General features: G+C 36.3%; 1 protein-coding gene across 2 annotated transcripts in view; it reads right to left on the bottom strand.

Annotated features, from left to right (window-relative positions):
* Window positions 1-18,685, bottom strand: part of DNAAF11 (dynein axonemal assembly factor 11) — a 39,913-nt gene that overhangs the window by 11,443 nt on the left and 9,785 nt on the right. For both annotated transcript variants that reach the window (XM_030012851.1, XM_030012852.1), the window contains 6 exons: window positions 17,659-17,858; window positions 16,342-16,530; window positions 13,175-13,252; window positions 10,374-10,439; window positions 8,840-8,909; window positions 7,895-7,990 (listed from right to left, as the gene is read on the bottom strand). In XM_030012851.1, coding sequence (XP_029868711.1) covers window positions 7,895-7,990; window positions 8,840-8,909; window positions 10,374-10,439; window positions 13,175-13,252; window positions 16,342-16,530; window positions 17,659-17,858 — 699 coding nt within the window. The remainder of the gene's footprint in view (window positions 1-7,894; window positions 7,991-8,839; window positions 8,910-10,373; window positions 10,440-13,174; window positions 13,253-16,341; window positions 16,531-17,658; window positions 17,859-18,685) is intronic.

Below are 18,685 nucleotides of genomic sequence, written 5' to 3'. Positions count from 1 at the left end.
CTCATGACTCTAATGGGATGGTCTCCTTCACAATTTGTCTGACCCTGTTCTCTATGCAGTAAATAATCAAGTGTACTTTGTCATTGAATCTTGTTAAACCACTTGTCCTGGTTTTGGCTGGAATAGAGTTAATTTTCTTTCTAGTAGCTGGTAGAGTGTTATGTTTTGGATTTAGTATGAGAAGAATGTTGATAACACACTGACGTTTTCAGTTATGCTAAGTAATGATTAGTCTAAAGTCAAGGATTTTTCAGCTTCTCATGCCCAGCCAGCAAGAAGGTTGGAGGGGCACAAGAAGTTGGAAGGGGACACAGCCAGGACAGCTGACCCAAACTGGCCAAAGGGGTATTCCATACCATGTGACGTCATGCCAAATATATAAACTGGGGGGAATGGGGGCAGGGGGATCGCCGCTTGGGGACTAACTGGGCGTCGATCGGCGGGTGGTAAGCAATTGCATTGTGCATCACCTGTTCTGTATATTCCAGTCCTTTTATTATTATTGTCATTTTATTATTGTTATTATTATCGCTATTAGTTTCTTCCTTTCTGTTCTATTAAACTGTTCTTGTCTCAACCCATGAGTTTTACCTTTTTCCTTCCAATTCTCGCCACCATCCCACTGGGTGGGGGGGAGTGAGTGAGCGGCTGTGTGGTGCTTAGTTGCTGGCTGGGGTTAAACCATGACACCACTGTCACATTTACCACTGAACTTTGTTAAGTCACTGTTTTATACCAATAAAATATATTGTTGCTTCTCTTTTGCAAGTGAAGTGCATGACTCCATCTGCAACATTAACTAACTGGTTCGTGATGTGCCTCTCACTTGCATTCCAGTTCTGGTGTCTATGTGCTAGTTCAGATATTTTTATTAAAGAATCTGCTGCAGTCTGGACTTCTCACTGTTTATAAAAGGGAGACGTGAGCACAAACTCCCTCAGCTCCTTTGCTAAAACAGAATCTCAACTTGAAAGCCTAAGTGAATTCCCCTTCCCAAAGAAAGCATGTCCATCACCACTTTTGGAAGATGTGTTATTGGCAAAAGCTATCTCATTGCAAAAAAGTATCTCCTTCCCTTCTTAACAACATCATGGGAGAGGAACCCCTTAAGCATTTGAAAGGGAGGAGGAGAACAGGAACTATACCAAATAGTTCATTTTATTGACTATTTCTTAGTGTAATTGATTTGAAGGTAGTCTGTTCCAGAAGCCCAGTGAATTTAAAGTCTCCATTCTAAAATCTACCAGAAATAAGAAAGAGCCTGTAGTTTCTGTCATTGGTTTTTGAAATTCATTGTGAAGAAGCTGATCGCCTCTGATTCTGTATACACTCTGGTGAAGGAAAGACCTTTTCTTTGGACCTTGCCTCTCTTCCCAGAAGGCCCTCTAGTGTTCTGTTCTTTTAACAATAATTCATTTCTTTGATCTCCTTGAGACTAATGATGTTCCTTACTTTGCCTTCAGAGCACATCATCAAGGATGGTAGAGAAATTTGCTGATTCTGCAATCAACAGAAAAGGTTTCCTTGACAAGAAGTGATCCTGGAACTTAGGGAAGGGCTAGGATATGCCTACTAGAACATCTATTATGAATTATCAAATATTGTTTGACATAAAAGCTCTTCTGCTCAAAAGATGTTCTCCTACCTCTGTTCAAGAAAAAAGCTTCAGTGATACTCTCTAATTTTTCTTCTTGTTGAAACACAACTTCATATACAAGAATGGTATGTGAGCTTCACCAAGCCAGTGGCTGACTGTCCCATGTCTTAGTGATGGTAATCAAGTGACGCTAACTGTTCTGGAAACAGAACTGCCACAGCTTCAACTGTGGCCAAAAATAAGACTTTGGGCTCAGCAGAAAGATAACTGTATGAAATCTAAAGCTTGTGGTATACAGGAAGATGGATTAAATTAATATAATGAAGCTTGCTGAAAATTACTTTATGAAACTATTGCTAATATGTGCATTAAACAGAAAGGACACACCTTTTAAGATCATTATCAGGGAATTCTAGAAATGGATGTGTTAAATAGCATCTGAAAGACATTTGAGAAAACAGAAGGAATATGTGAAAAATATATTTTTAAGCTGAGTAATCTTTCCAGTCCACATTTTTTTCCTACAGTGGCTTTTTTTCTTCTACAACAGGAATTCCACTAAGTAACAGAGTTTCCCTGAAACACATTTATTCTGAAGGATGAACACATTTCTAGGGTTCCACAGCGTATGTCTCCACATGCCTTTGATGGTAATGAAATATTACTGCATTTACCATACCTAGAAAAGTGAGAATTATAATGAAATTCTATCAAATAACCTTTACACTGACATGCATAATATATACTACTCCTATTTTTAAATTAATTAAGGAATCAAACTCTCATTGATCTTTAAATTTCTAAATGCTTTTGAAGGCCCAGGCAATAAAAAGCTGTCAGAATTCATTTGTGACTGCTTTTATAATAAAGCATTAATCAAAAAGTCTGAATTTTTCTCTCTGATTCACTAAAATAAGGAAAGTGAAGTTTTGAAACATGACACAATGTTTCAGAACCCTAAATAAAAACTGCTTGCTAATAACACTGTTTTTTGATGCTTTTTCTCAGACAATTAAAATGCTACTGGTGTAATATACTGATGACATTTTACAAAATCACTGATTTAATATGCCAATTTTGGTCAAAGTCTATTAAAGAAACTCTCAGGTTTTAATTTTCCTGCATCATCTGCAAAGATGACACTGCCAGAGCATAGAGGTTCAAAGTTTGAAAAGCTTCATGTCACAAATATTCTTCCCAGAAAATGAAGCATATACAATGTAGTCACTATCAACACCTAAGTCATGCAAAATCTCTGTACAGATGATTATTACTGTATAAACACTGCGCTTTAAATGTGTCACTATATCATTTCACTGAATGTTGTGTCCTTCAGTTTGTTTTGATGACCTTCCAAAAAATGTTGGTAGACACTGCCTTAGAAAGAGACCCATTCTGCAGTGATTTGCTGTGCAGTAAATAGTACATTTAAGAAAAATATACTTCCAGAAAAGAAGGTGAAAATCATTTGCTTTCTTTATGTGGAATTTACTATCTCCAACATCTGTGGTATGGCAAGGTCATCGGAGAGGCAAGGAAAGAGGTTTTGTTTTTCATTTTAAAGGCTAGGGAACTATGAACAGGCTGGAAGATGAATGGTGAAAGGTTTAGTAACCTGATCAGAAATTCACTAAAGCAAGTGAAAAACACTTGCTGAATTCAGTTAGCTTTCTGTTCTGTAACTGAGAAGAGAGAGATCTTTTGGGGATAGTATTGCAAAAAGCATATTATAGGAGACTATTTTTAGGTTAATAGCATTTTTAACATTTCAGTTACGTAAGGAATGTGCTAGGCCATTTATCTAGTTGCAAATAATTTTATTTTGATAATAATTGTTTATCAGGAACAAAAAGGTTAAATATAGTGCAATATAGTCATTAGGCTTGTCTTATCACTGATACAGCCTGAAAGAAGTTGCATGAACTCTGTTCTTCCTATTATCTTACTAAAAGGAATTCATATTAAGTTGATGATCTCAAATTAGTATTCTCAAACATTGTTGATAACCTCAGCCATAATGTTCTAGAAGAAAAATATCTATTGGCCTTCCAGTTGTTGCTAATCTTTATTCATTATACTTTGCTTCCTAGATTATATCCTATTAATACAAATAAAATGTGTATGGATATAGAACACCTGAAAAGGATATGTATCCCAAAAATATAACTTGTGCACTCTAATTTAGTCCTGGGGGAAGAGAACAGATTCTGTGACTGTAATATAGAACAAAGAACAATAGGTTAGTATCCGCTACATGCAATTGCTGTAAGTAGCACAAATCCATCTTTCATCAGCAAATCCATGAAGTTAAGAGGATCACAGACTCACAGAATGGTTGAGGTTAGAAGGGACCTCTGGGGGTCATCTGGTCCAACCCCCCTGCTCACGCAGGGCCACCTAGAGCTGGTTGCCCAGGACGATGTCCAGATGGCTTTGGAATATCTCCAGGGATGGAGACTCCACAACCTCCCTGGGCAACCTGTGCCAGTGCTCAGCCACCCTCCCAGTAAAAAAGCGTTTCCTGATGTTCAGCTGGAACTGAACTCCTGTGTTTCAGTTTGTGCCCACTGCCTCTGGTGCTGTCACTGGGCAGCATGGAAAAGAGCCTGGGTCTGCCCTCTTTGCACCCTCCCTTCAGGTATTTATATGTATTGATAAGATCCCCTCGAGCTTTCTCTTCTCTAAGCTAAAGAGTCCCAGCTCTTTCAGCCTTTCCTCATAGGAGAGATGCTCCAGTCCCTTCATCATCTTCATGGCCCTTTACTGGACTCTCCAGTATGTCCACATCTCTCTTGTACTGGGGAGCCCAGCACTGGACACAGTACTCCAAGTATGTCTCACCAGTGCTGAATAGAGGAGAAGGATTTACCTCCCTCAACCTGCTGGCAACACTCCTAGTGCAGCCCAGGATACAATTAGCTTCCTTTGGCAGAAAAGGACATTGCTGGCTCATGTTCCACTTGGTGTCCACCAAGATTCCCGGGTCCTTTTCTGCAAAGCTGCTTTGCAGGATCCAAGTTTTTGGATCCACTGACAACGAAGATACTAGAACATGCAGCCCTCCATTCATGCATATCTTTGTGTGTCCCAGCTACACAAGTAGTTTTTAACCAAAACAAGGCAAAGCTCAGAACATCAACTCAGTTATTCCATAGAGCTTCTCTCTCCTCAGGTGTCACAAGTATCTGTGAATCATGACATTCTGAGGTGAAGCAGGCTCCACCCACTCAGGCTAGGTAAAATATATAGGTGTAGCTAAAATATCAACTTAGGTGAAATGTAGCTGAAATATAAAGTTAATAATGGAACAAAGGCAGTTCTCAATCACAGTATAAAGAGATAATATTCATTTTGCTGATTTAGGTATGACTTTCTAGGCAGGCAGCAGAGTTGAATATATCCAGAGACTCTTTGAAATACTTACATTTTTTAAAGCACTGATCAGCCACAAAGAGACTAGCAAGACGTATGAGTAATAAAAGCAGGTTATGGCACAGAAAACTGATGGTACTTAAAATATCCAAAATACAGGTAAATAGTAAACAAAACTGTTCAGAAACATTTGAAAATGACATTATCCAAAATGGCAAATGTCAAAGCCTCCGTTTCAAAGAAATAAATTTAGGAAAGCATGAATTCTCATATGAGTGAATTTTGAACATTAACAAAATATGGATCTTAACCAAATGAGTACAATTTTCAGCATTCTTCAAGCTCATGGTTAAACTGCATGCTTCATGCTAGAGTGACAGTTTGTGATTTAATGAGAGGCTGTCCATATAGGGAAAGACAGATGGTATGGGACTGGAGTGTAGAAGAAAACATAGAAGGTATAGAACCACAAGTGGAAAAAGCCAAAAGCTGAAAAATAACTTCTTAGTTACAACTACTAGTTGCATAGTCTTAGAATTAAATCAGATCACAAAGAAATGACCACAAATAGCTGCTGAAGGTTCCTCCTTCAGAAGAAAATGCTGTAATTGATATATCATGGCTTATTCATATGTAGCACTATGTCCCACTGCTCCTACACAGCAGAGAAACTTACTAGAGGCCTGAAGGGTAAGGTTGGAGCACTAAATATTTATTTTTTCCTATAACTATCCTTGGGCAGGGTTACCCTATTTCTCAAAGCCAAAAATATATGATGTAGTCCTAGAGGCCTTAAAAGCAGCCGAACCCTCCAAAGGCATAATGGCAGAAGAGCAAGATGTTGAAGTTGATTAACCTCTCCCACAGCTCCCAGAACCCCACCATATAATCCATTCTCATCTCCAGAACGCTACTTTCCTAAAACTTCCAGGTCCCTGTCTGCTCCATCTCTGCTCTTTCTGCAGGTCCAAGAACTCAGTCTTGCACCAGAGGACATCAAGTCCCACCTTAAATGCCTTCCTGTTCCTGCCACTGTCCCACCTGTTATGCCCCAAACCTGAAGATACCTCTGCCACTCAGATTCTCTCTGCCCCTTGTCTTCTATTCTGGTTTCGTGGTTTAACCCCAGCCCGCAGCTAAGCACCAGGCAGCCGCTCACTCACTCCTCCCATGTCGGGATGGGGGAGAGAATCAGAAGGGTAAAAGTGAGAAAACTCATGGGTTGAGATAAAGACAGTTTAATAGGTAAAGCAAAAGCCATGCACACAAGCAAAGCAAAACAAGGAATTCATTCACCACTTCCCATGGGCAGGCAGGTGTTCAGCCATCTCCAGGAAAGCAGGGCTCCATCACGCATAATGGTTACATAGGAAGACAAATGCCATAACTCCGAATGTCCCCCCTTCCTTCTTCTTCCTCCAGCTTTATATACTGAGCATGATGTCCTATGGTATGGAATACCCCTTTGGTCAGCTGGGGTCAGCTGTCCCAGGTCTGTTCCCTCCCAACTTCTTGTCCATCCCCAGCCTACTCACTGGTGGGGTGGGGTGAGAAGCAGAAAAGGCCTTGAGGCTGTGTAAGCACTGCTCAGCAGTAACGAAAACATCCCTGTATTATCAACGTTGTTTTCAGCACAAATCCAAACCATAGTCCCATACCAGCTACTATGAAGAAAATTAACTCTATCCCAGCCAAAACCAGAACATCTGGTTCACACTGCTGCATCTTCCCTGTATTTAAGCTCTAATGCCCCCTAAGCTTCCACTGGTTGCTGGCTGGCCACCCCTTACCTCTCTCACTGCTTACTTCAGTAGGGCAAGTTGACCTCCATGTCTTCGACTGTTCCTCATTACTGGTCATTCCTTCACTATTCTCTGATTTTTTGGCAGATGTGTGGGACCAGGTAGGAGATGTCCTGATTCCACCTTTGATTCTACCTCATCTACTCATTATGTCATCCCGCAAATCAAAATACCACTTACGTATCCAGGATACAAGGTACATATACTGAAACCATAGGAAGACACAGAGTGGAAAGGAAATAAAGTGGACATACCTATCAGTTTCCTCTCATTTACACTGCAAGAACTGGGATGGGCAGGGAAGAGAATACAAAACCCACTTTAAGCCAATTTGCTTTTACTTGCCAGCAGAATTCTCATCTGACTTGAATCCTGATCAGCATGACACCATACAGGCAAACTTCAGAGCACAGGGGAGATAGGAGAGCACAGAGTTGGGGGAATATGACTTCTACGCAGGCTTCTTTTAAGTACTAGGGACTGCTGCGCAGCATTTTTCAGTTAAAACACCATGTTGCCACAACCCTCTTTCTCTGTGTTTCCATATACTTTGTACAGCTGGCCAGTGGATCCTTTCCAGCCAGGGAGAGCATGAAGGGAAAATGAATTAAGGAACTCTTGTTCTGATCACCTGAGATGTGACAGTAGTATATTATCCTTGTCCTTGAACCAAAATGTAATCTTCATACATATGTGTGCCACACAAATTTTGAAAAATTGATTTGTTTTTATTACTTCACAGGTGTAAAAAGAAAATAGGTAAGTTGCTTATTTTCAGTTATTTAAAAAATCCATCTTCTTACACATTTTCACAATACTACATATTTTGCAGAGTCTCTTTTCATATATAAAAAGCTGGTTTTGTTGAAAATAAAGGAAATACAAATAGTTCTATTAATACTGATTTTCATAATGTTCCTTTAAAGGGATCTGAAATCATAAGGTTTGGCTCTATGATTAAATTGTCTCTCTGGAATGTTCCTTCTTTGGAAAATATGGCCTGATGGCAAAGGCTAGACTGAATAACTTTAGCTAGCCAGATGTTACCTGTCAGAAACATTCCCAAAGTACTCACAACATTTAAGTATCTTTGTATGATGCCGCCTCAGATTATTTTACATACCTTTGGCATGGTGACAACTAAATGACCAGTTGTTTGTGATCTTTTAGCAGAGCTGCTGTCTGGTTTCACTTCCTCAGGTAGCACAAACTGAAATGGCTATGAGAAAATATGGGATTGAAGTATATATATATCATGCTAAAGTATCTCTTTTTTCTTTTTTTTGACCTGGACAGAACACATGCAGAAACATCACTATCGGATCCCTTGATCTTAAGCACAGTATAGGTCTAAATCCTCTCACTTTATACGTAATATTACTAATTCTAATAAATTATTAGCATGCTAAACAGCTTTTGCTTACAAGTATAGTCATATGTATATTCCTGAATTGCTGTCATTCCTGAAGTGACATTTCTAAAGAAGGTTATAAAATGATGCTTGACTTATAGTAGCAATTAAATGAGAAAGATTATCCAGTCTATTTTAGACTTAAAGTAATTTTGATGTTTTGTTTATGCAGTTGGTACAGTCAAAAATAGGGATTTTGGTTTACTGTTTAAATACTTTGAATTTTTAAAAAAAATGATGATAAAATTAAAACCACTGAGAAGACAGAAAACCGTAATGACATTTTAAATGCCCTTTCAAAAGAATATACATACATTTGTTTCTCAGCTATAAATTCCAGATTGTGAAATTGCTAAATTCTAGCCTAGGGCAACTAGCAAGCTCTCTTCTTAAGTGAATTATGGTACACTGTGTGGGGGGAATAAGAAGAGAGAAGGAGAGAAAGAGAGTGAAATTTCATTTCAGGCTTTGCACATCTTATGCTTAGGACTTCCACAGTTTATGTGCAGTCCAAAATAATGCAAGTATGAAAGAACATTTTCTTCTGCATAGGTGCACATGGTTGGTAACTCATGAAAGTCAGATCCAGAGTCCACAGGATAACTGTGGTAAGCATTAACTCATGATTTGAAATGAATGTAGTAAGAAAACACTAACCTTTCCTTTCACCAGTACTCGTATGTAAGTTGGCTGGACATCAACATTGAGCAGAGAAGTGTCCAAATGTCTTCAGAATGAAATATAAATAAATGAATCAATCTACAATACAGTCCAGTAAATAAGCAGTGCAGACCATTTAGCTCTTTAATGAAGATTTCACGGTTTATAAACAACAAACTTCAATTTCAGTTATTAAGTTACATGAAATACCATTAGGATTTAATGTCTTTGGAAAAAAAACGTGATCTTCCTGTGTGTTCACAGAATGTCAATTAAAATAAAGTCTAAATTCTGTCAAGTCCATCACATCAGCTATTGTATAACTGCAAGAATTCAAAATCCTTGTGTAAAATAAAAAGGTCTTTCTTCTCTCAGTTTAGTGCTGTACATTAATATGAAAATTAGTCTATTTGTTGTTTAAAATTGTAAAAGTATTTTGCTACTTTTCTTTCTGAAGGCTTAACTATTAAATGTATAATAAGAGTTCCTTTTTTTGCACAGAATTTGCTGGGAAAAAATAAACAGAAATACTTTACATTCCCAGAAAACAGAGTACTTCTGAATTTCAGTACTGTCAAACAAAATTACCTTATTTCCCTTCCTTTATAACGTTACTTCTCAGGTGAATTTTGCAAACTTTTCAGTCTGCATTTCTTACACCTGACCACAGAATATTACAATATATCCAACATTTTATTGCACCTGAACAGATTTTCTGAGGCTCAAAAAAACCCTAATTCTTATAACTCAGAAACATGGAGCAGGCCTCTTCTGGGGGAAATTAATGAGCTTTAAGGGAAGAACACCTGGCATAAATAGTGTTTCTGTGCTATAAAACTAGTTCAAGCTTTATTCTAACAAGTTCCTATTACGGGTAGATAAGCTTGCGGGTTTCCAACCCCTTCTTGAAGTGCGGGCAAGGCCACTGTACTATTTAGTCGTATATACTAACAAATAGTTATCAGGATTCCGTGTCATATTTAGGCCTGGTTCAACCAAATTTCTTCCAGGCAATGACCTGGCACAGTTCAGGAAATAGCATGGGCCATGGACTCTTTCCAGTAAGCAAGGAAAGTAGGACAAGGCTACCCTACTCTGTCTTGGGGAGGAGAATAATTTAACTAGGACATGAACTGCACTGGAGCTCTTCTAGGCCCAGAGAACTGGCAAAAAACCCATTCCCTACAACCCCAATCTGCAAATTAAGAATGGAAAAGATTTTATGTAAGTACAAAAGGACAGGTGTGGAGGAAACCTGCCTAGGACTACAGAAAACATCAATTCCAGAAGGGACTATTAGACACAGTCCTCATTCAGGAGTAACAGAACAGTCCGAAGGGTCTTTGGTTTATTCAGCTTCATTTCTTTGGCACAGGCTTCAAGACTGATTCCGTTACCCTCTATGTTATTTGTTTTCCTCTTGAAAAGGAAACATGTCATGTCTCCCCATGACAGAGAGGAGTATAATTGAAACACTGTGTATTAGAACTTAAGAATGGCAAAAATTAAGAGAAAAAAAAAAAAATCTGACCTGTAAACAGCAAGATCCAAGATGATCTGGTTGTTTTCTTCATCATCTTTCAAAGAGAAATGAAGCCTAATAATAATGACAAGAAACACCTCCAGGTTAAATACAATTGGAGTGAATAAACAAACATTACGGCATATTTCAAACTCAACTGCTAGCAATTTTAGATTAATACAAATACCATTTGGACAACATGTCACATGATCATTTTAGAAACAGTTGCAATTTTCCTCATGAACAGAAAAAAATACTGGCATTTGAACCAGTCATTCTTACATATATTTTCTGTTCTCCCCACCCAACCCACAAGAAAAAAAAAAAAAAGAAAAAGAAAAAAAATACTGCTGAAGGTCAGTTAAAATTAAGATCAGTCTGTCAGTGCAGAAAGAGAGACATCTGCTGGTAAAATTCATCTGCTCCATTAACATCTTCATAGAAAAAACAGTTCATGAAAAGCATGAAAAGCCTGGAACTCGGTAATTCTAACCTTATCTTATGTAAAAAAAAAAAAATTGCATCTTTGTTCATAGCAATTCATTTGCCTAGAGTATAAATATCTGCCTGTGCATTTCCAAAGTAAAACATGAGTTGCACAATATCCTTGATTCTACAAGCTTTATAATATTTGTTGAAAATGAGACTGTAGATTGTATTAGCTGCGTGTTTGTGATCTGCTGGCTCAGTTCTTAAAATTGTGAAAGAATCTTACCAGTTATAAATTGAAAATAACATCTATTACTACAACTGTAAGGAGATCTATTCTAGACTTACAAGTTCTGCTCATATACTCAAACATTTCCAATGTATTAGAGAAAAAACAGAATAAAGCCTATGTATAAATGAGAAGATTTTTATAAATTAGTTATTAGTATAGAATGAGAAGGTTTTGCTTAATGTAATTTATCTGGAATATTTCAGTGACATTAAAATACTTAGATACTTTGGGTTCAGGTAACAGAAATTCAAATATTAACAGTTTAGATGATACATTTTTTCAGCAATAAAAGTATTTGCCAGATATACTTTTACTCTTTGCTCTCCTGTATTCTGATACAGTCAATTTGCAAGAAAGCTTGTGGAGCTTTTAGCTTATCGGTATTTTTTAATGGAAAACTGCAAAGAACACAAACCAGCTTTGTTTCCCATTCATGCTTTTTTCTCTTATTGCATCACAAATTTTGAGAATTCACTAAAACATGAGGGGTAAAAAGAGAAAAGAATTGTAAAATTTTCTAGGAGGAAGCTTAATCAGAATTGAGGAAGAGAAATGGTCTGTTTTCAGCTGGATGAAGCCATTCCTCTTCCTAACCTTCCAAAAGAACACCAGAGAAGCTTGGACATTGCTATGGACATTAGACTTTTGCATTGGAGCAAAAACTTTGGAGAACACCATCTGTCTACTTTTATCTCTTTATTTGTGTCTCTCCAATACACTGCCAGATTGCACTGAAGAGCTGTGATATTCTTGTTGAAGCCATGACAAAAACTGCTCATTGATCTGGCTTTATGTGGGCACATCCACAGACTAAATTCTAATCCAAAAAACTTTGGTGACACAAACAGGACTACTACTAACAGTGAACTCTAGGGGACTGTATTTTTTTCTAAAAAGATAGCTAGAGCTTTATTCTAAATGTCCCTGCTTTTTAGAGGCATAATCGAATTCTATTAAAACAAGATCTGAACTATTTCAGACTTGTTTTTGAACTAGAAAATTATATAAAAAATTTTTCAGTCAACACATTTTTACGAAAAAGTACACCAATACAATGGTAAGTATCTTCTGGTATAGGTGGAATAAACATGAGTTCTTCTGCCACTACCTTTAATTTTCCCTATAGCACTGAAAACTATGCACTGATTTTATAATGTAGGTTTTCAAATTCCTTGAATTTGTGTGGATTTATAAATTTCCAAGATTTAGAAAGCATTCTTCATGCTAACAATAAGCATGTTCTTAGCCTTGATTTTGCAGCTAAATCAGTCTTAAGATCGGAAAAGTTGTTCAGAGGACAGCAGACAGGTCAGAGGCCTTTCATAGGCCACTTTTTGATCAGAGTCTCCAGTAGGAGGCTCTTTGGGGAGCCATTTATAAGTAAACAATGTTTACACATTCTGTCTCCTGTTTTCCCTTAGAAAAGGAAGGCTTGGCTCAAGTGAAATGAATGGTAACACATGGCTGATATCCCTGGAAACTCATTCCAAAACATCTGAGCCAAGTGCCTTTGTCAATGATAAAATACAAGACACTTCCCTGTATCACCAGCCCCTGTTCCTACAGACCTCATTCAGTGTCAAAGGACCTCATGCCATAGAAGGTAATTACACATCCTTCCCAATTCTGCCAGTTTTACATCTGTCCTCAGAGGACAGAATGATTTTGTCCAGAAATAACTACTTTGACTTATTTTTCCACATTTGAAGTGGATACTCATACACATTTATCTTCAATAGTTAAACCAGTTAAACTTTTTCCACTATTAGCAAGATGCTCCAAGAAGAAGAGCCTTACCATAGAAGGAAAAAGTAAAACGTCTTATATCTTTTACAGAAAAACAAGTTCTTCAATCATCAAAGACTAAGGTGTTAAATTAAACAACCTTTAACACTTTACTCACTGAAAACTGATTCTTTTTCCAGCATCAGAATATAAATTAAGAAGTCAGTTTCCCCATCAGGAATATAATACTGCAACGAGAATTTGTCAGCCCTCTTATTTTTGTATTGTCACATATCTTGAAGTAGTTGTCCAAATCAACTATAAAGAGGTGAGTTAGCCTGTTTAACCTCTTAACTTTACATACTTAGGCACATTCACATTCAGAACTTTTCCTTCTGCAGTGACCAACGTCTGAAGAGGCTTCTCTCTCTTCTTTGATTCCCTTTACAAAACAGAAGGGAAAATGGTTTATATTTTCACATTCTGGTATTTTATGTCTAATAGCAAAAAGTAAGAAGCAGATGGCAAGAGGTTAGAATTATCTGGTATTTGATGTTGAGGCTACAACTTATTTCAGGAACAAAACAAGTTATATCAAATGTCCAATTGCACATTAAAAGTATCATCTAAAGATGAGCAAATGTTTTGTAATATCACATCTTACATTGATAATAACTTCTTCTGCATGTCACAATGTCCACTATCAAACAGTAATACATCAAATTTATCTGGTATGTCTTAAGAAATCAGTGGATTGCTTAACATATGAAATGGAACTTTTTCTAGTTATGAATGGTCATACTAATCATGAGGTATCATTACTGCTAACTGATTTGATGTATGTGCAAGCAATTCTAAAGAAATTTTTTATTCATGCTAACCTAATTACTTTTACTGAACAAATGCTTGGCATATCTCTAAATAGCATGTCTATCAGTCACTGTTCTGCACTAGTAAAAAGAATTTTAATGGTGAAAAGTTTACAAGCAGGATAGATAGATACAATAGGATACAGTATGACCAAAGTGCATACATACAGACTATTTGTTGATGCATCTATTACATTTTTTTGCTGTGTTCTTCCTTCAAAAAATACAATACATATTACTGATGGAGACTTTAATCTTCACTATCCGTGTTCAGCTATCAGCAATTAAACTATATCTGACTTTCATTTAGTGCAATAAACAAGCTACCTTAAATTTATCTGCCAAAACAAAGCAAATCACTGTAAGATCATTAAGACTTGTAGTACTGGTATTTTCCTGTATAAGTGTTTAGATCATGAGCAAGGAGAGGAAGAGTAAGGAATCTTAGTAACATGAAAAAGAAAAATCTGCTTGCACCTTGGTAAAAAAAGGCTGTTTTCTTTAAAAATACAGCACTGTAATTGTCACTTTGCATTAATCCACTCTTCAGCTGGTCAATATAGTGTGTATGGCTACTTCATCTGCATATAAAAACCCCCCATTTCTCAAAAAGACAACAGCAACACATTGCTTTTTGTGTTCCCACACCAATTTCTTACTATAAGTTCAAGATAAGAGAACACTAAAGGTAAATCACTAATGAGGGAAATAAAGTATGTAAGATTTAGACCACCTTGGGGAAAAAAAAAAAGCATAAAAAAAGATTTGGTCTATGAATACAATGGCTTTGAAGAAGAAATCAAAACATTCAAGTGGGGCTACTGGAATGTCTACATAAAAACAACTTCTGTTTAAGAAGATTCACAATTATCCATGTGTTAAATAGTATTCTATAGTATAAATCAGAGCTTTAATGTGGTATTTGTGGGCTAGCAGTTTCTACACCTGAATCCCTACTCTTCACACTTAAATGCAAAGTAAACGAACCACCACTCTGTTCTAAAGATGCAGTTCTCAGAAATATTTCAGAAAATTATATCTTACCACCTTTTGGCTGTTAATAATCTGTTTCTAGATGAAATCTGTCTGCTCATGTGAGCCACTTTAAGGCAGATTTAGTCATGTCATAATCATTAGAGTTGAAGATAATTTGTTTAACTTTGTGCTGAGATGAGCTGAAAGGCCTTGTTCTGGCAATGAGCACCTAAAGGACCTTTCAGCTTCAACTGATTTTACACTTGTCTGAATTTTCTTTGATTGAAACTGCAAGTATTCACTCATTTGGCAATAGCCAAAGCTGCTCAGTTTATTATCAACTGTGCAACTATACTGCAGCTGGCAAAATTAACGTGTGCTAACATGTCATAGATAGGTTCAAATTTAACATTGGTCTGATTGAGTTCATGTCAATTTTATACTAAAATAAACATCCTTTTATACTGAATAACTTGTATTAAAGTTACATTCCAGCTCCTGTCCACCAGCAAGGATGCTTTGAAGTTGTCAGGGGCACTTTTCTGTTCTCACCTTTCTCATGCTACCTAACAAAAATCTCACCACCAAAAAAAAATGAACTGTGAAAGGATTTTTAACTCCTTTAAATGACTTAGAAATTTAGAAAAAACCCAGAAAGGAATTATTCTATCTTTATTATAACATTATTTGGACTTTCCTTGAATAGAGGGAAGCATTTGGAACACGCTTGCTTTTGAATAAAGCAAGGCATCGCCAAACACAGCAAAATTCTAACTAGCGAGAATCTGAGTTTCAAAGTAGTTCTTCTGGGAAAGTGCTAGACCTTGAATTAATAATAGCAACAAGTTATGCAGATTTCCAGATTTCTGGGAGAGTTCCCTAGGACTGACTTTTTCAATACTGAGGCTTGATAGATCTTTTAAAAACCATACCCTTAAAAAGAACAGCTAGAAAAATCTCTGGCACAAATGCTGTTATATAAGGGGAAGAAAAAAAAAAAAGACATTGCTTACAATGTTTGTGGAATTGATAAGCCAGCAGCAATATAACTTTTTTTTTGCTAGCATCTGCATTAATTTTCCATGTTCAGCAAAACTAGTGACAACTTTAGAAAGTTTTAAAGGCTTTTCAGGGGCCAGATATCTTCAGATTCACCATGCCAAATAGCATAGATAACATGAAGAATCTTATTACTCGGGACGAATATCTTTGATAAAGTATGTGAAAAAAATTCTAAGTCACATAGAAAAGGTGCCTGAAATGCCACTTGTGCAAAAATTTTGTAGCATGGCCTGTGGGGCATTTATATAATGCAGTCTGCACTCTGGATAAATGCTTTTAGCAAGAATATTAAACATTGAACCACATGAAACATATTAGTTAGCTGACAGAAAAGTGAAACTTCTAAAGTCCATAAAATAGAGCTGAAAAGATAAATTATATTTCAAAACTGTATTTGAGGAAAAACAAAATAAAGGGTATAATAAATAAATTTTAGAAAATGAAACAAAACAAAATGAACAATATGAATATTTCATTTTGATTTTATAAGCATATTTGCACAGTCAACAGGGTTTTAAGCTTCCAGTTCTCAGTAATATTTAATGTGAGGCAGTCACCTACTTCTCTGTACCTTTGAAAATTTCCCCTTCTTCAATTCATAGAATATATTAAAACAAAAACATACCTTATATTGTCTTTAGCTCTCCGTTTTTCTTCAATATATCTGTGAGTTTCTAATCTCGATTCTGGAGTATATGGTGTAGGCTCCTCCCAAAATCTTCTGTCTTCTTCATCATCATCAACTCTTCTCCACGTTTCTTGTTCTCCATCTCCTTCTGCCTGATGGTTTTCTTTGTTCTGTAGAGAGTTTGAGCTACACAAGGTCACATAGACTATTATCGCAGTGAAATGAAGGAAGAGTAACTGTACTTGCTAATGAATTCTTGCAATAATACTTTTTTAACCCAATACTAATAGCTGTATAATTCCTACCAAGGACAGTATCTTACATATTTGGATAACATTCTCTGCTCTGCTTCTTTCATCAATCAACAAAATGTATTTTGACATAATGTTTTTCATTGACTTAACTAAGAAGTGATACTATGGTTATGCCTAACCCTCTGAAAACCCTCGTAGATAGTTCAACAGATTTAATTTCAGGAGTAGATTTTTAGATACCCTCACAACTTTCAGGTGAAAGAAAACCTTTAGTCTATGTGATGTTTAAGTATTCCCAATATCAGGCATCAGCAGACCAGAAATTTATAGCATAGCAATATTTTATTTAGGCGTCTCCTCAAGTGCCACCTTAGAACCTGAATCATTTTTACGCCTAGCCCTAAGCCTCTGTAATCTTCAGAAATTCTCTATCAATATAGAGAGAAAACTAAATTTATGATACAGCTGTGATCTATGAGAACAAAGATCCATAGCCATAGTCTCTATTGGATTAAAAATAAGATGGATGGCAACTGCAGTGGAAGATGACCCCAGACAAAAATCTTTCTGCTGTCTACGTAATCTCAGTGATATTAGGTGGAAGAAGTATAGAAATCAACATTCCATAGCCTTTTATATCTCAAAGATCTGCAATATTCCATTTCAGTCTTCCTATCTAATAACTGTAAAGCAAAACAAATTACAGGTGAACAGCTGCTTTCTCTGGAACCCCTGCATTATCTTAAATAACAATTTCCAGGTGTACTCCTGAAAGAAGCTATCAATTACACTATTTTGGCACCCAAACAATTTAGCTTTGAGTTTTGGGACAAAAATTCTATTGTACTGTCTGCAGATCAGTAATTAGTTATGTTTGTAATTATGTTTTTCATTAGAGAGAACATGCATGAGGAGAAATAATTCTGCTAGAATCAACAATAAAGACAAACCAAAAGATTTAAGTGGAATTATATACACCATTTAATGAGGAAAACCAAAATTCTTAATGAAGAAAGAGAAGAATGATGTTTACTCGCAAACTGTTGTTGCTTACTGTTACCTGTCAAATCCAATATTAGATTCCATTTGTTTTTGTTTCTTGTCCTTTCTTTCTTGCATCCTTCTTTGAGCCTCTTCTTTTTCTCCGGCTCTTTTGAGAAGGTAAGCTTGCTCCTGTTCTCTGATTTTCTGTTTCACTTCTGGATAGTTTTGAAGTGCTTGAATCCTCTCTGAACGTTCTATTTCTTTACTATCCAAACACTTCCCAAAGGGGAAAAAAATCAATATAGATATGTGAGAAATTTTAAATATATTCAAATCAATAAATCCATTAAACTGTAGGTTAATTTTGATAGACTACCTTCTGTATAAAATAAAAAATAACACCTTTCAAACCTCTATAGCACTATGTAAGTTATAGTGTATTGAAAAGAATTAACAATAAGTAGCTATTCGGATCTGAAAATGGTTTTGCGTGTCTGAGAGCTACTTTTTGCATTTTCTAGAAATTTCAACTGGTCTTACTAGACTATGTAATAGAAAGAGTCCCTTCAGCCATTTCTAATATTTGTCTGACCTTGATTCAGCTTATGAAGCTATTACAAAATTATTTCTTTTGATGTGTTAGTTATTGACAACTAAGTGAGTTGAATCTACTCTTAATAAGTTAAGGAAGCATCTGTGCTTCTCCAAGGGAAATTGTGGGAGCATATTTCAGGACTTGGACTGCCTGTTTCAATGACAGGAAATCATTACATCAGTTCAGTCATTGCACAAAACCTCAATCTCAAAGTATCTATTTACAGCCAATGCAACATAGTGCATTTTTAGATCAGCTTCTATTTTTCTACTGCCTTACACTGTTGGTTTGGTACATGTTGTTGGTATGGTACCAACAACCTGGTAACTTTCTGCAATCATGAAAATAAAAATACATTGTGTATGTATATAAAAACAAATGAGAAAAAAAGCCAGAACTGTACAATGTATTTTTTTTTTCAAAACTTTGTTTAAGCATCTCCAATAAAAATGACAGAAAAGTTAACAAATGCATGTGTTTTAGTCAAAACAGAACCAATTTATTACCA

The sequence above is a fragment of the Aquila chrysaetos genome, chromosome 4 (genome assembly GCF_900496995.4).
Source record: "Aquila chrysaetos chrysaetos chromosome 4, bAquChr1.4, whole genome shotgun sequence".
Taxonomy (NCBI): Eukaryota; Metazoa; Chordata; class Aves; order Accipitriformes; family Accipitridae; genus Aquila; species Aquila chrysaetos.
This window is presented reverse-complemented; position numbering and strand designations above follow the sequence as displayed.